At 33.2% G+C, this 19,287-nt stretch overlaps 1 protein-coding gene across 4 annotated transcripts in view; it reads right to left on the bottom strand.

Annotated features, from left to right (window-relative positions):
* suclg2 (succinate-CoA ligase GDP-forming subunit beta) overlaps positions 1-18,189 on the bottom strand; it is a 253,960-nt gene extending 235,771 nt beyond the window's left edge. For 2 of the 4 annotated variants that reach the window (XM_087271810.1, XM_087271812.1), the window contains exon 1: positions 326-453. In XM_087271810.1, the coding sequence (XP_087127936.1) occupies positions 326-409 (84 nt within the window). In that variant the 5' untranslated portion in view covers positions 410-453. 4 annotated transcript variants of the gene reach the window in all.
* Positions 18,190-19,287: the final 1,098 nt, after the last annotated feature.

Here is a 19,287-nt window from a genome sequence, read left to right on the forward strand (position 1 = left end):
TTTATATACAAACATCTATGATGACAGTTAGGAAATAACTCATTTAAAGTTAAGCCAGACTATACAATAAGCAGTGATTCTTCAAAAGCACAACAGAGCTAGATGACTCTCCACGTGTCATTCAATTCAGACCGCTGGCTAAATAATAATAAATAAAAAACTGTCAGATTAAATAACTATTTGTACATGTAACGTTACTTTATGTATTAATGTTTGTGTCATGCGCTGTAAACATTTAGACAGCAGCTGCAGCACGCAATACAGTGTTGTTCTGGTATTCAAGGCACATACTGAAGGGTAAACGCACAGATCAGAGATCTGTTACCTGGTTTCTGCACACAAGCAGTTGTTTAGTGCTCGCTGATCGGAGTCCTCTCGCTGCCGCCTGACAAGCCATGGATGTCGCCATGTTGAACCGGAAGTAAGTCCTGCCGCGCTGACACGTGTGTGAGCAGTGACAGTGAACGCTGGCTGAGTTTTGCAGTGTTGAACTACAGTGTTCAGGAACCTGTGAGGCAAAGAACAGGATTGGAGTGTTTACACTGACACGTTATGTCCTTTACCCCATTGTAGGCGGTAGGTTAAAAGTGAATCTGCACACAAAATATCTGGTTTGCTGAGTGTGTGTACAAATGTACCATATAGTCTGTTTAACGATTGTCTACGTTTTATAATTTATATTAGTGTATTTATATTAGTATGGTATAATGTTACATATTGTATGTAACGTTAGGTAATTTTGGGGAATATTGTTATGCAAAACAATATTAAATAATTAAATATGATCTAAATGAGATACAATTTTATTAAACAAATTAGTATAAAATAACCCCAACCATAAATATTATGAAAAAATCTTAAATAAATAAAATATTTGTTTTTATTTGAAAAATATTTGTTTATCATGTTAGAAGTGTAATACTACAAATTCTGCTTAATAAATATTTTATAGTGTAAACATTTTAATAATTTAATATTAATGTAAATATGTAAATTATTAAATAAATCTAAATGTAAACAGGTTTCATATGATGTCAATGTGTAAATGTATGTTTATGTTTTGTAGATAATTTGCAATTTAAAAAAAAAATAAATTGTAAAAATGTTAATAAAATAACCATGTATATTGTATATCTTGTAAATGAGCATTTTCTATCAGGCTCCTATAAAGGCTCAGAAGTTTCATTTTATATGTAATGATAAGGTTATTACTAGTAAATCAAATACATTTTTCCATAAATGTGACTTTGGACAATTATTTTGTTTTTAACAAATTAGATTTTCCTTACACCAAAACCAGCTAAATCCACTTGTTTGTGTATACAGTTTGTGTGTGTGTGTGTGTGTGTGTGTGTGTGTGTGTGTGTGTGTGTGTGTGTGTGTGTGTGTGTGTGTGTGTGTGTGTGTGTGTTTGTGACATATCAGGACACAAATCTGTATAATTACATAGGTATGACACAGGTATTACAAAAAGGAGGTGAAATAGGAGGACATTGGTGACGTCCTCATTTCTCAAAAAGCTTATAAATCCCACATAAATCCCACAGAATGAGTTTAATCAGAGAGTAAAGCTGCACAGAGAGAAGATTGGGTTTAGGGGTAGGGTGGGGTGAGGGCAATACAATATATGGTTTGGACAGTATAAAATAAATGGAAACCTATGTAATGTCCCTACTTTTCACAAAAAACAAATGTGTGTGTGTGTGTGTAAGACCAAAATTCAAAATTTTAAGTTATGTTCAGTCAACTTTACTTAATTGTTTAAGTAAAGACAACATTAGGGTTTTCAGTGTAAATAAACTGCATAGTCACTCGCCTAAAAAAGCCTCAAAAGTACATTATGTTGTTTAACAGTGGCAATATTTGTCAAACTGTAGTGAGTTTATTGATCTCCTGTCATTCTATGTGGGTGGAATAATACACAAGGGTGAAGAGGCTGCATGAGTGCTTTTATTGCAGAATATCCCACGGCTAGCAAATCAGATTCGTAAACCAAAAAGAACTGTTGTATAAATATATATAAACACACATATATGTGTGTGTGCAAGTAATTGACACACATTTTGTGTGTGTGTAATTGATGTGCATTTTGTAATTGACTATTGCAAAAAAATAGATGCTGAAAGAATAGTCTGTCAGGCTCTTTTTTTAATCCTGAGCACATTTGATTACTGTTTAGTGTAACTGTATGCAATGCTGATTATGCAATGCTTAATGCTTTCATCATTTCTCCCCAATCAAATGTCAAACAACTCAGCTGATTAGGGAGATCAACACACAAACGCAAAACTATATGGAATAAGTAATGATGGAGATTTGACGGATTGTACTGGCTCCGTATTAAGTCCCCAACCTTGGTGGAGTGTTTTTCTCTCACACACATGCAGTACACACATCACAACCCTGTCTCACTCTCTTTTCTATTCTCTAAAAGCACTCATTACTCTCTGACACCGTGAAAGGGCAGGAAGGGCAAAATGATCATAAAAAGCTGTGATTATGACAGAGAGACATTTGCTTCAAACTGATGTGTGTCAGCAGAAACCCATTCAGAGAGGATGATGAACAACTCCTGGAGAACATGAGAGCATCTCTCTCCCTCACTCATATTTTTTTTTTCACACAACGGTCACATAAACAAGCCTCTGCCCCTTGAATACATTCAAACGAAACATGCAGCAGACTTTAGCATCTGAGAAACAGAGAAGAGCAAAGAAACCCATGTGTAGGCTTGAAGCTGTTTTGTTAACAGCTAACAGTATTGCTAACATGGCAAAAAATTGCACTGAAGTGATTAAATACTTTCAAAATTATTTATTCTCATAAAACAAAGATCTTTGCAAAGAGGTGGTTTGAAATATTTCTAAACTTCAAACTATAGTTTTGCCCCTTTTATGTTTTTTTTATAAATATAAAGTATTGTATAACATTATCATTTAAAATACACAGGGTCCGTTTTAATCATGTTTTAGAAGGGAGAGACAGCAATCATAATTATTATATCAAATATACTGAAGTAATTCATAGTAATTCATAGTAATTCATATATATATATATATATATATATATATATATATATATATATATATATATATATATATATATATATATATATATATATATATATATATATATATATATATATATATATATATATATATATATTAGGTTAACTAGGCAGGTTAGGGTAATTAGGCAAGTCATTGTATAACAATGGTTTGTTCTGTAAACTATCAGAAAAAAAATATAGCTTAAAGGTGCTAATAATTTTGTCCTTAAATTGGTGTTAAATAAAATTAAAAACTGCTTTTATTCTAGCCGAAATAAAACAAATAAGACTTTCTCCAGAAGAAAAAATATTATCAGACATACTCTGAAAATGTTCTTGCTCTGTTGAACATAATTTGGAAAATATAAAAAAATAAATAAATCAAAGGGAGACTAACAATTTTGACTTCAACTATATATATATATATATATATATATATATATATATATATATATATATATATATATATATATATATATATATATATATAAAAAAATGCTTAGTGTGACAATGCATAGGCATGAGAACCACGGTTTCCTCTTTTTTTCTGTTATACTGTATTGTATTTATACCTAATTTTTGTATCTTTCTTATCTATATCTCCCATATATTTAAATCTGAAATTGATATATATATATATATATATATATATATATATATATATATATATATATATATATATATATATATATATATATATATATATATATATATATATAAACATATACTAAATGATTGCTAATAAAATTAAACAAATCTTTTCTTTTATTCAAATAGTTGAAAAATACATGTAAATAGCCAAGAACATAAAGTGACTGTAAAATACATTAATTCCTTGTAGCTTTAACAATGAAACTAACATATAAATCAAAAGAATTAATCTTAGCCTGCTATTAGGCTGCTCTGAGTAACTTAATTTAGCCTGCTTTCATGTCAAGGTTAAATTCAGCCAGGATAGCCTCAAAATCCCAGTCTAATACTTTATCTTACTTTAGTGCAATACCCCACAAACTACAGATTAGCTAGGTTTATATTGTGAGGCATTTTTTTAGTCTTATGAAAAATAAAACGAATCCCAAATGCTAATAGAGAATGTGAATATGTCATCACACCACAATGCATTCTGGGAATTTGAGACACGGGACCCTGAATACTATTGATATCTGTAGGTATATTCTATCATACTCTATATGTAGGGGTTTGCAAATATATTCAAAAAGTGTCTGCGCCACAGTTAGTCTGTCGACACATACCACTGAGATGTTCATAGCAACCTGAGTTCAATTACCTCTGCTCGAGTTCCTTTGCAGATCCTTCCCCTCTCTCTGATCCCAATGCTTTCCTGTCTGTAATCTCCACTGTCCTATCCTAATAAAGGTGAAAAGCCCATAAAATAATAATAAAGATATTCAAAAATTATAACTATAAAGTAGTCTGCTTTTTCAGTTGTAAATGGTATTGGTTTACATCAGGGGTATTCAACCCTGTTCCAGATCTACCTTCCTGCATAGTTCAGCTGGAACCTTGATCAAACACACCTGATTTAATTACAAAGTGCTCGAAATTTGGCATTACCATCATTTGTTTCTCATGGAATACTTTAAAATGCATATTAATACATGGTGATGGAAATCCAGCTATTAAAGCAAATATCTAATTAAGCAAAGACACAGCACTAGACTGATGGATTTAGGTATGCAGACATCATCAAGAAGGTCTGCTGAACTGTCAATCAGAATAAGGAAGAAAGGTTATTTGAGTGACTTTGAACATGGCATAGTTGTTTGTGCCAGATGGGCTGGTATTTCAGAAACTGCTGAACCAGTGGGATTTTCTAGCCTGAAAATAAATGGTCCACTTAATAGGTACACCAAGCAAGTACTGGATTGCATCCCTTTTACATTTATAACTGCCTCAATGTTTTGTAGCATACAGTAGATTCTGCAAGGTGTTTAAAACAATCCTCAGATATTTCGGTCAATATCGTCCCGACATAATCAGTTAGCCATGTTGTGAATTTCCTGTTCCCCCATATCCCAAAACTGGCCTGGCCAGTAGTGAGATTTGGTGACTGTGAGGCCATTTGCTAGTCTCTTGACTTGGCACCCTGTTGTAGTTGAGACATTGCTCAAACAAATACCTGTACCAAAATATTTCAAGAAAATTTCCCCACAGCTTTATGCCACCAGCAGCAGTTTGAACCACTGACACAAGGCAGAATCACCGCTTTCAAATTGTTTACGCCAAACTCTGACACCACACTGTAAAAAAAATATTTGTAATTTTCTGCCAGAATAAACAATGTGGATAATCTGTAAAAAAAAAAAAAACAATAATGTCTTGCAATCTATAATCCATAATTACAAGTTTTTACTATAATTTTACAGATTATAACTGTAATGATACAGGTAATTACTGCCATTTTACTAATTATTACTGCAGTTATACTGATTGTTACTGTCATTGTACTTATTATTAATGTAAATATATAATTTATTAATGCAATTATACAGATTAAGTAATGTGATTTAAAAAAATATTCCTGTAATTATACAGGTTATTAATGTAGTTATACAGATGAATTAATGTAATTATAAAGATTACTGTAATTATACAGATGAATTAATGTGATTATACAAATTAATTATTTATTAATGCATGAAATCTCTAAATATTCCATAAAAATGCCCACTTTTAACATACCGTTAAAACCGAAAAAATATCTTTTAAAGGATGATAATAGCTATAAACTATAATATAGTTTAACAAATATTTTTAGGATATGTACGTTACACTAAAATAAAATACAAAAATGTTATATATCTATTTGTTATTTATTTTTTTACAAATAACACATTTGGTCATCATTTAACAACAAAATCAAAGTTGGTGTCATGTGAGAACGCCTGGACAACAAAGTTGAGGATCAAATAGCAGTTTATTAGGAGAATCATCTTGCAATCAAAGTCCCTTATTTATCAAGGGTCGCCACAGCAGAATAAACGGCCAAATTTTCTAGCATATGTTTTACAAAGTGGATGCCCTTCCTGCAGCAACCCAGTACTGGGAAACACATTCACACACACACTCATACACTACTTTTTGCTGTGGAAACCGGAGCACCTGGCAGAAACCCATACGGACATGGAGAAAACTTGCTAACTTCTCACAGAAATGCCAACTGGCCCTGCCGAGACTCAAACCAGCATTTTTAAAGTTTTTTTTTAATTCGCCTTCCTCTTCATTATGATATTCAGTTTGAACTTCAGGAGATCATCTTGACCCTATCGAGTTGCTGCCAACTGATTGCCTGAGTTGTTATCTGTGTTAAAAAGCAGTTGAAAAGATTTACCTAATAATGTGGCCAGTGAAGTCCCTTGATGTATTGGTAGAGACATGCTTTCTTTCCAGTGGAATTTAGGTTGATTTTTACCTTGATTTCCTCCTCAGAATTATTTACAATAGCTATCCTTTTCCAGCTACTTTATAATAGGAAGTGATCCATATTCTCATTGTGTGTATTATTCTTTAACTTTCACCTTTTTTAAATCCAGCCATCGTACACAAAACAAAACTTGCACACTGTGCACAATATCCCAATCTGTCGACCAAGCTGTCTTTTTGAGGGTGGATGTTTGTTTCGTGGTATAAGAGCTCTGTATTATGGTAATGTAGCTGACCTGAACCTAGATATTTAATAAAGGACGGGGATTCTTCTCAGCCCACCGAACAAAGCTTTCTGCTTCTCACACCACATTGATATGCAGGCCTTATTCAAACATTTATGCTGCGATCACATTTTCCGCACAAGCGTTTTGTATTTAAATTCCAAACTGTTTCGGCTGCAAACTTTTCCAGTACAACAGTCTGACCTCATGAATGGCATTTATCATTTCATGCTATCCTTCCAGATCCTTTTCCTTTTTCCTTTTTTTTTTTTTTTGCAGCACAGACCTTGTTTCAAATATATCCCCAGTCTTTTTCTTTCTCGAAAGCCGTCCAAGAATCTTCTAGCTACTTTCTTTTTGTGGAGAACGTGTTTCATGCCCAACTTCCCTGGAGACGTGAAAGCCCCAGATGTTGCGGTGCCGTGATAACACCTCCTTTGCTTTCAACACTGCAAGCGAAGGCTGCGAGAGCTTGTGAATTCTTTCATAAGTAGTAGCTTCTGCTTTCATTTCTTCTTAGTTTCTCCTCAGCTGGGCCTAGGAGCATCAAATACCCAAAGCCAAATCCTGCCTGAGGACTATGGGGCCACGTTCCATCTTTTCTCATACAAGCAGCCCAGTTGGAAGAAGCTTTCCTGTATGAGCTTTTTGGATGGAAAGCCAGCCTATATCTCTTTGATGACTTGACCTCATTCACGAAACTCGAGCCGAACATTAGTATTTTTGTGTGTAAATCATTAGTAAAGCTGTTCTGAAATAAACTATTGCTATAAGAAAGAAATCTACACCTACTCCCTACCCTGTAAATGTCACTGAAGACTTTTGATTCTCTGAAGAATTTTGATTCTCTGGCATAATAATATTTTTCTAGTTTGGTCGCATAGTGACTTAACAACAAATTAAAAATTTAAATTACTGGTCATTGCATTTTTATATCCAGTATTCTTCACATTAGTCAGGTTTTCATCCTAACTTGTAGGGAAGGTTGCAAAAGAGAAAAGAAAGTTGTTAGAGTTATCCAGTTGTTAAAGTAGCTGACTGTGGTATTGGTAACCTAGTAATTGACCATAAACAAGGCGAGTGTAATGGAGTCATTTGGCTAAACAGCAATATTTGTTACATCAGAGTTTACTCAACAAATGCATTTCAATCTACCATTATTCTCACAAACCCTTTCAAAACAAGTTCAAAACCACCTCAAGCAAGCTTAAGGATTTTTTATTTATTTATTTATTTATTTATTTATTTATTTATTTATTTATTTATTTTTATTTTTTTGCAAATTACTTATTTGAAGTCACTTGTTTCTTATGTGATACTTCAAAATCTGCATTAACACTGGTCATGGATTCCAAACCAATAGCAACAAAGCATCTCAGAGCTGGAAAAACATTGCACCACTAAAATGTTCTCAAATGCCACCAACTGGTCAGTTTTAGAAGACAACCTGGTGACATTGTTCTCTTTTCTTGCTGCCATTATCAATGTCACAGTTTTCTTTCATTTTTGAAATTCGTGAAAACACTATTGTGGAGTTTTCTTTTTGTTAGTTGAGCAAATTGGAACGCAAACACAAAAAGAATTTGTGGTACTCTCCCATTCACTGCTCAGGAAGTTACTCAACTATGATCACTTCCTCTGCTAAGAAACCTGGACGTTTGAAAAGGGACTAACAGTCTTTATGCATTACTGAAATATACTGGAGCCAAACCTTGAGAGTCCAGAACATTCCACTGTATTCCTGGACATGTAATAGTATATTGTAATTTGTTAATGAGATTATGGTTGTTGTTAGTGAGTGTGCAGTATTTACAAATGATCAGAATTCATTAACGTACCCATTTAACTATCAAATCTGATGTTTAAAAAGCATTTGTAAAATCTTCGGGACTATCTGAAGAGTTCAGATTAAAAAAACTGTCATGCTGTCAAAAAAGTGTCTGACATTTTTCTCTAAATGGACCCTTCTATGTTTATGTTTAGTGGTTTCACTTTAAAGGAAATGAAAAAAACCTATTCATTCCCTTTAAAACTGAAAATATTGAACCTATACACAAGCCTGAGAAAAAAATGCTCATTGTAGAATAAAAATTCAGACAACACCTAGGCTTTTGCATCTGATCTGTTTTACATGCAGATTACAACAAATGTTATATTTCAATTGGTATTTTTGTTAATGTTTGATGAATGAGGCCCAGTGCGTTTAACCCCTGCACACAGGTAGATTCATGAATCTGCACTGTGAAATCGAAAACATCTATAGGCTCCTCATTGAACGTCTGTGTGATTCTGATGGCTAGGAACTATTGGCCTCATTAGCTAAAGGAAAAAGAAGGAACGGCTAATTTCCCTTCCTTTCACAGTCTGGTTCTCCAAACACCGAAGCCCTGGAGCTTGCTAAGCCTCTTACCTCTCTCTGTCTCTCTCTTTTCCTTTCCTCCTCAAACTGGTTCTGAAGTCTTTTCTGCTCCCCTTCACCCTAACCCATTTTAAAAGCTATTCTCCTGTAGCTCAATGCAAATAAGGCCATTTCATTTTACTATGCTGGCAGTACGTCTCACACTAAAAGGAATGGGAAGCAGTGGCACACTCCATCTGTGCGCGGGATGTGGTTCCTTTTAATGCCGTGGCGATTTTTCTTTTGGAGTTTTAACCACACTGAGCACCAAGGGCTGAGAGGAAGTGCAAGTATATAAAATACACTTTTAATCTGTAAATGGCCTTGAGTTCACATTCAGTTTTATAACATGTTTGGCTGCCGGTTTGGGTGGCATTAGACTGCTGTTTTTTTTTTTTTTTTCTTATTGGTTGAGGGGGGGTGGATGATGCAGAGAACTGAATGAATGGATGTAACTGCTGAGTCAACTGCAGGAAGTTGCTGCATAATATCAAAAAACTTTAAATAAAAACCATTTTAAATGTGTTTAATATTCTGTAGCAACACAGTATTTAAATTACCTATTTAAAATGAGCTGAAACAACACAATGCTTGCATTGTTTTTGCAACAACTTCATTGTTTTATGTTTAATCCTCTTCAATTTGTTAAACAGTCATAATCTAATTTAATACTTTCATGTTGTATCAACACAAACCGATTGTGTGGAACCCATCAATTTATGGTTTATGATTAATTTGAATTAAAGGCCACCTATGATGAAAATCCTCTTTTGTAAGCTGTTTGAACAGAACTGTGTCATATTAGAGTGATATAAAGACAATATGTCTCTTTATTTAAATTTCCTGATATTAAAATAGGATCCAAATCCCAAAAAATCAGTCCAAAGCACTCAAAAAAATGTGGAAAATTTTTTTTTAAAAAGCCTTTATTCACATGGATATTCCTAAAAAAACGTACACGTTGCGGTAAAGAACTGCCTTTATCAGGGATGAAGACAGTTCTTTGCCAAAATGCCTAGGCTTTATAAGGATTAGCCATGTGAATAAAGGCTTTTTAATATTTTTTTTTCACATTTTTCGAGTGCCTTTGACAGATTTTTGCTGTATATTCTGACGAATGTCATACCCAAAGAGCACTGACACATTATTTAAGCTAATCCTCAACACTTTTTGCTTGATTTTGTATCCAAATCCCTCCCATTTTGAGGCCCACTGTAAGGTAACGTTGGAGTGCGTTTTTTCCCCCCACTGAATTAATTGACAGCTGTTGACAGTATTAACATGTCTCTGTAACGTGTATAATCATATCAATAAGACAAGGTGTGCGCAAAAGCAACTGGAATTAAAAGATCTGTTTAGCTCTCTGTGATCATCAATCATCATCAAATGTCATAAAAATGAGTTTTACAAACATTTTTAAAACATTTAATTACAGCGATTTTACCATCTTTAGCACCAGCACAGCTGCATGTCAGTACAATTATAAAAGTAGATGTTTCAATCCCCATTTGTGGACGTTAAATCAAGTTTATTTTGTACATTAACATGACGGATATCTATACAGCAGTGGATATCAACGTGTACCCTGTCACATTTGCCGTGCAAAAACAGTTACGAGCGTGCTGTATGTGTTTGCTTTGTACCAACATTGTGTGTGACTCATCGTTGCAGAAAGATTTGAATTAACTCTGCAACAAATACATCAAATAATTATTGGGAAAGTTCTCACTGCAGTATTCCTCACAAACGTTATGCGAGATCTGCTTCTTTCATGTCTGTCACTGTGCTGTTTGTCTGACACAGCCATTGAGGTACACTCTAACAGGCACATTAAAGGGAATGAGAATGGTGGGCGAAGAAAGCTAGGAATACAGACACAGGCAACAAAAACAGCTACATTGTGTTTAGATTAGAAAATGTCAATATTCTGAAAGGTATAATAAATAACCTGATGGGTATTTTGAGCTGAAACTGTACAGACACACTCTGGGGATGCAAAAGACTTATCTTAAATCTTGAGAAAGGGGTAAAAAAGATGACCTTTAATCAAATCATGTTTTAATAGTATTCATTGATTTTATATTTTCATTTTACAATAAATAATAATAATAAATAATGCATTTTCTCTGGGTAATAATTATTTTCTCTATATTTAAGCTTGTTCTTTAATTTAAATATTTAAACAAAAAAAAAATGTATTTATTTATCTATTATTACCCCAGTTTATTTTGATCAGGTTTTCATAAAACATGATTTTGTCCTGCCACTTTGATTCATGGGTTAATAATTATTTAAGAATATTGAGACAAAAACAACACAAAAAATACTTTGAATCTTTTTTCTAGTGGGATTTCAAGGTTTATTAAGTCAATTTTTTTATTTATTTTGTTATGTATTAGTTTGCATTCTTAAAGTGCTGTTGAGATCTGTTGGAAATAGAAACTTTATAGCATTGCTAATTTTTCAATTATTATTATTTAATTTTTTCCTTGAAATTTCTTTACCTAATCTCAAAGAGTTTCTCAAATGTATCTTTTTAAAACCTTAAGATAAAACTCTGATAAAACAGTTATGATTATAAATTCTTTGGTATGAAAGTATTGCGAAATGAAATTATGTACAGTATATTTCAAGGGGAGCAAGGGAGGTTTTAAAGGCTTAAGTCTCTGATGGCTTGTCAGAAAGGTTTTATAACATTTAATTGGTTTTCAAAGCACTAAAAATCCATCTGTATGTATTGAAAATGAATGTGTCATGCACTGACTGTGGTAGATTACGGTTTACCTTAGATGTTAATTTTGCTAAACTCAGATTTGAAGCCTCTAATGTGCTCTTGCGTAAATCCACCAGAGGCAGCTGTCGACTGACTGACTGACTGACTGACTGACTGACTGACCAACTGACCAATAGCCCCCACCTGCCTCCTTCTCTAAACCCAGCAAATAGTGTTTTTAAAAGCACTGATTCACCATCGCTCACCCACTTCTCTGAACCTAACCGACAATGTTTTTAAAAGCCCTCTGATTTTTACCACGTTTTCAGATTTCATATTCTTACCCTGTTAATTACTTGTTTATTTATTTATTTATTTTTTTGCTTTTGTTTTTGTCTTACCTGCTTCATTGAACTGTTCCAGGGACTCAAAACTCATTGTCACGGTTAACTCAGCTCTGCATCTCAAATCCGCCGACGTACGCAGTGAGCCACTGGACAAACTGGAAACAGCGGAAAAGCCATCCACATGGAGGTAAGTGGTCAGCTGGTAAGCATGAATGGGAACGGCGACACACCGCCCCGTAGTGTTTGTTTTAAAGACAAAATGCAGCCATAAGGTTCTCTGGCTACATAATTTGTGATCTCCAGAAATGTATATGGGGCTACGTTTTCAAAAATGTTTAAAAATCACCTTTATATTGGGTTTAAACACAGTTAAGATTTAAGGTTTAAACTCTCTTTTGAAATGAGCAGAATCTCTTTTGAATTTAAAGCAACAGGCACAAAAATGGCACATTTTTCATTAAAGCCTAAAAGGGGCAGCTTCAAAGAGCTATAAAACATTATGTGTGGGTTTTTTGAGATCAAACTTAACATATACACTCTAGGAACATCAGAGACTTGTTTTACATCTTGTAAAAAGGTGCATAATAGGTCCCCTTTAAGTCAGATCAGACTCAAGTGATCTTGGTCTGTACCATGAATCCAGATTAGCTGGCTAGCAAGTTACATTTCAGTTTAGTTTGCACGAAGTTTGTGTTTAAGGTACCAAGCTCAGCTCAGCTCAGCTGCTCAATGATACCATAGGTAACAAGCTTCAATGTACAGACCCCTGATCACAACAGACAATTTGATCATTAGTTTTACTGACAAGATCAATGCGGATTTCAGAATCTAGCTCTGAATAGTAGTTTGAGTGACAGGAAACACATTTAAGAGACGGCAGAAGAATACATACAGTATGAGCGACTGACGTTAAATGCATTGATGACATCAAACGATCAGTAATCTGCAGTGCCACATCACACAGAAGAGCTTGCTAAATCATTCTCATTGCCACCAAAGCATTGATTCCAAACTCATGTTCAGCCACAAGATGTGATTTAATATGGCAGTGCACACGTATGCATTTATATTCAACACCAAGGGTTCAAGCAGCTGTATTATAGCCCTGCCAATCCATGTAAACAAATTCAAGCTCTACCAGGGCAGAGCTGCTAAACACAAACCCACAGGAGGATTCAGAAGGCACAATCTGCTGAATGACTATATTGCTTTTTGTTGAGGTGACTTAGACATGCTGTTCAACATCCAGTTTCTTGGGATCCATTTAGTCTTGCTTAAAATGTGTGTATATATATATACAAGTATAAATATGTGTATGTGCTATGTATAATTATTATGTACATATGAATGTATCCATAAAAATTAATGTGTGTGTGTGTATATATATATATATATATATATATATATATATATATATATATATATATATATATATAAACAAAAAATTATAATAATACATTTTATTTATATTGCGCTTTTCTAAAACCTGAACCGTTAATCAAACATGCAATAAAATACAAGTATACATAAAATCATAGAATCTACATAGAATCTAATGTGCAATGTGCATGAACATGTATAAATACATTTTTAAAAAAATCTCAAATATACCCAGTAGTACGCACATGCAAAAAGTTTTCAAAAAGAAGTGGGGTTCTTTGGGTTGCACATTTTCGATAGTAAACAGTTGCAAAACTACTAAAAAACCAACTGGAAATTTTTCGCAAATTATTAAAGCAGAATGAATCTGAAAGGGACTGATAGATCAGAGTGAGGGATGTTTCGTCATATTTTTTAGTCTTGATTTAAATAACCCTAAACAATCAACAAAACAAAATATCAATCAGTCTAATTTAATGATACTTGACACATTATTTGCTTTTAACAATGACAATGATAAACTTGTTCTTTCATTCATTCATTTTCGGCTTAGGTCCTTTATTAATCTGGGGTCGCCACAGAATGAACCACCAACTTATCCAGCATATGTTTTTACGCAGCGGAAGCCCTTCCACCTGCAACCTATCACTGGAAAACCCAACAATAAACTAATTAAATTAATTAAAAAATAAAACACTAAAACTAGTATTATCGAGTTACTACTGTACATGTTGTGAAATATAATTCAAAATAGAATATAACTCTTTATTGAAATGTGTTTTAAAATAAGCAGTCATTACTTATTTATCTTTGTTAATGTTAGTTAATGAAAATACAACTGTTCATTTTAATCCTTGTTTACTCATTGTGATTACTGTAAAGTAGCACAATTTTGGGTTGTAATAATGCATTCATTTAAATATCAGCCCATGCACTGCCAATGAAATTGTATAGGTTGTAATTTAAGTAATACATATTTCAATCTGTTTAACATTATTAAAAGCACAGTGACTGATGTTGGTTTGCACAGTCACAATATGACCTTCATTTTCAAACCATTTGCTAGTTATTTTATTTTTAAGATCTGAGCTGATCTATTTGCTGCTTTCAGTAGTAAGGCAATAAATGTTGCATATAATGAATTCAAACTCATTGATAGCACATTTAACACTAAATTAAGCACATAATCTGTACCTGAGCTGATAATTGGCATAGTAATACAGTACTATATATGCTGTTGTTTTGCTGCAGTGTTGCAGAAATTGTTTCTAAAATAGAACTTTTGAATGTCGCTGTTGAGGATGGTTAGGACAAAAACTAATTTTAACATGAAAACTTACCTTTTATAACATTACATGTTTAGGACACTAAGTCATTCAAAAAGTTCAAAAGAACAGCATGTATTTAAAATCTGAGTCTTATGTTACATTAACTGTCATTTGTGATTATTTAAGATGTCCTTTCATGTATATTTTATAATTAAACATCTTTCTCTAAGGATCTTCTGAGTGTATTCTTATGCTTTTGAACAATTGCTTGAGGTTTTAAAGCAAATGAATAGCATCAGCATCTTCTGTAGCTCTATATTTTCTCTCTGAATATCCTCTGCAGTAAACATAATCATTTCATTCATTGAAACAATATTCAAATCATAGACTTCAAAGCTGCTCCATCACCTGCTGGCTTGCACATTCCCCTGCGTTCAAGCACAAAATAAGGCTTAGAAGTGCATATGAGGAATCCAACAATGCAAAACTCAAGCCTTGCTTATCTGCCTTAAACTTCAAGTGAAGGGTCAAATTATACCCTTTCACTCAAACACTTTCCATTCACCAACCCATACATTAGATGTTGCTTGAAGTTATTATGGTGCATATTGTGTTGTGAAAAATACAGCTATGGAAAAAATTGAGATTACTCTAATATTTCAAAACTTATCTTGATTGTATTTGTCAGAGCGAGTTGGAACTGGGGAGATAGAAGGGGGTGGGCGGGGGTACAGGATCAGATAAAGGTCTGTGAGCTGGGACTTGAGCTCAGGGTACCTAAAGTACAATGGCACTGTTGATGTCAATTTACAGGATTTTTTCGATTGGGGGTTGAGTAAAATGTTAATATTTGTTTATTCTATTCTAAGGGTCTGACAGCATTTTTTCCACAAATAGTGCTATTTAAAACATTTTCATGAAATAACAATTAGTCAGAATAACAAATGTCTTCTGTTTTTGTGATCAAAAATAAAGGTTGTTTCACCAAATATCATCTAGAACCCATCTAAAGTTAAATAAAAAGCCTGAAACCATTTTTAGGATTGTATGCCCAAAAATTAGAACATTTCTATATTTCAAATTTGGAAGAAATGTCATCAGTAGTTTACAGAATAATACAAACATTATATCTCACTAATTGTAAATAATAAATCTAGCAAAACTGTGAATTTTAAAGTTACACAAATAGAGGACATTAATAAGACGTCTAATAGACATGCAAACATATAGACACCTTCCAAGTTTAGCCTTGTTTCAACCAAGTTGTCTTTATTCTCACGTCTTTTGGACATCTTTGAAACACACACACACACGCACGCACACACCCACACAAAAGCTTGAATTTAAATTATTGGAAGGTCTAGCTAAATCCCTTTAATGCCACCCACTGTCCAAAATAGAATTTGTGATTGTTCTTATACTAAGTAATGTTTATTTATAAACTAATTTTGATAGGATCACATGCTTATGATTGACCACGGCTGGTCCAGCATTAGCTAATACATACCAATCAGAAGATTCCTAAGTCACTATAAATAACTATAGTTTATATCATAGTTATATTCGTTTTGAAGAACCCCCCCTTCCAACCCTATGCCTTCCCCTTTTCCTAGATTGGGCAGTGCGGCAGCCCAGTGGTTAACACCTCACAGCAAAAATATGACTGGTTTAAGTCCTCACCAGGTCAGTCAACATTTCTATCTGGAGTTTATATGTTGCCCCAGTTTCTTTCCACCATTTAGAGACATGCAACATACAGTTGAAGACAGAATTATTAGCTCCCCTGTTTACTTTTTTTCCCCAATTTCTGTTTAACAAAGAAACGATTTTTTAAACACATTTCTAAACAAAAGTTTTAATAAATCATTTTTAATAACTCATTTATTTTATCTTTGCCATGATTCAAGACACTTCTATACAGCTTAAAGTGACATTTAAAGTCTTAATTAGGTTAATTAGGCAGGTTAGGGTAATTAGGCAAGTTATTGTGTAACGATGGTTTGTACTGTAAACTATCAGAAAATATATATAGCTTAAAGGAGCTAATCATTGTGACCATAAAATAAGTTTTTAAAAATTTCAAACTGCTTTTATTCTAGCCAAAATAAAACAAATAAGACTTTCTACAGAAGAAAAAAATATTATTAGACATACTGTAAAAACTTCCTTGCTCTGTTAAACATCATTTGGGAAATATCTAAAATAGGAAAGAAAAATCACAATGGGGCTAATAATTCTGACTTCAACTGTAAGTTAATTGACTAATTCAAATTAGCACCATTGATGTGCTCTTGGTCAACAATATCTCCTGAGCAATTCCTAATTTGTCATTAGCTAAAGAGCAGGGGAGTTCTGGAGATCTACCTGAGCTCAAACTCCCCTCTTGCCCTGCTTTTGGAAGGGAGCTCTGGGCTCGAGGATCTTATGAGCTCAGGGCTTCCTCCAGGGACAACCTGCCAAGCAAGCTTTATAATCAATTATCAGCTAAGTGTGAACTAATTGCTTCTGAAAATGCCAAATTATACTGGTAATAGTGTATGATATTCAATGTGTGACATACATCAGCTTAAGTTATACTTGAGCTTTTGTTATGCTTCAAATACTTTTACTTGAAATGGGTAAATTTACTACTGAAATAAAGGTATAATCAATTACATGCCCTGCAGTTTTGCTTTTCTCAACAGACTTATACCATATTATAAAAAAAATAAAAATGAATTAATAAAAAATATATACAGTATATACAGTATATATATATATATATATATATATATATATATATATATATATATATATATATATATATATATATATATATATATATATATATATATATGTGTGTGTGTGTGTGTTTTAAGGCATGGAATATAATTGTTTTTACAATGTAGCCTTTAAACCTTTGGAAACACTTGATGTTCTTTAATATTGAAAAAATTACGAATACATTTGTATTATTAGAGTTGCATATTGCATATTATATATAGATTTTGCACGAATTCTATTGTGGAAAACAACAATCTGGTAACATTGTTTCTTATCTTAAAATGTATATATTGTTCTGAGCTATGCATGACCACGTTATATTTGAGAAAAATATGTTTTTAATAAATGAACTTGATGTAATTAGATAACGTCGCTAGTTTACAGTACATGCTTTATCAACAAATCGTCCTTATTTGTTTACTTTTTACTTACCTTGTGGAAAACCGCAGTGAACCTTGGGATCGCAATGAACCTTGGGATAGCGAGCATAGGCTGTAAAAAAAAGATCGCCACATACAATGACCCTAACTTCAATGAATAATTTAAAATGAAAAAGATCAGCCAAAAACATTTTTAAACTTAGTAATTTAAATTTAATATTTTTTAAAGTAAAAAAAAAAAACAAATAATATGAATGAATCAAAGTTGTATTAGGCATAGTTACCCTAAACTGGGCAACCGAATATAATTTTACTCATTAAATATAAAGTAAATGATAACATATTTATAAACACCAACTAATCTCCAATAAAAATACATTATGCAGCATTAACATACTATTTAATGTTGACAGTTGAACTCATCTGAGTACTCACCGCTGATGCACTTTGACCAATAGCAGAGCGGCGTTAAACTCACCGTGAAGGGATGTCACGTGGACCGAAGTTTATTCATACAGTAGTTTCGACCCAGTTAGCAGACGCTTTTCATGAACAAAATAAAAATTACATATTTTTAAAATAAGAAAACTGCGATAATAGGCGTAAATCAGGTTTTAAAAAGTGCGTTGACATCTATTGGTAATTATACGAGCCTCCAGCGTCTCCCTATGACGCCTCAGGCTTAGGTACAGATTCTATAGGGAATCCCTGTATATCTAAATATGACGCTAAAGGGGTACCCTGTGCGTCAATAACTTACGCCGAGGGTTCCTGACCAAGCGTCAGTATATGACGAGTTGGGAGTGAGAATGTGTTGGAAAATCCAATGACTCTATTTTGTAACTTTTTTTTTTTTTTTTTTTTTTGTGGCTAATTGGTATAATCTCATTCGTAAATTTGAGGATAATTTGCACAGAGGTGGGGTTTAGTGTCATGCCTCTTTTTAAAAATTGCAAATTTTCACATGAATGAGTGTCACCTGTGAATTTGTGTAAATCTAAACTGAAAATATAGATACACTTCCTTGTGAGGTTGTGCTGGAAAATCTACTTTTTCAAACTATTACTTTTTCAGATTTTCATAAAAAACACCAGATCATCATTTCAGACAAAAATGTAGGAATTCAAGATGATTAGCCAATGCAAGGCCATTCATTCCACTGTTCACCTCTGATAAAGACATAAGGCAAAGCAATCCGATGAAACTGTGAATTTTCAAGCAGCCCCCTAATCTTTATCATAGCTGAAGTTTATATGGTATCAGTTTCATAAAATCCCAGCAGAGCATCAGAATATGACGGTGAATGAACATCTTTGATTTT

The sequence above is a fragment of the Danio rerio genome, chromosome 11 (assembly GCF_052040795.2).
Source record: "Danio rerio strain M-AB ecotype USA chromosome 11, GRCz13ab, whole genome shotgun sequence".
Lineage (NCBI taxonomy): Eukaryota > Metazoa > Chordata > Actinopteri > Cypriniformes > Danionidae > Danio > Danio rerio.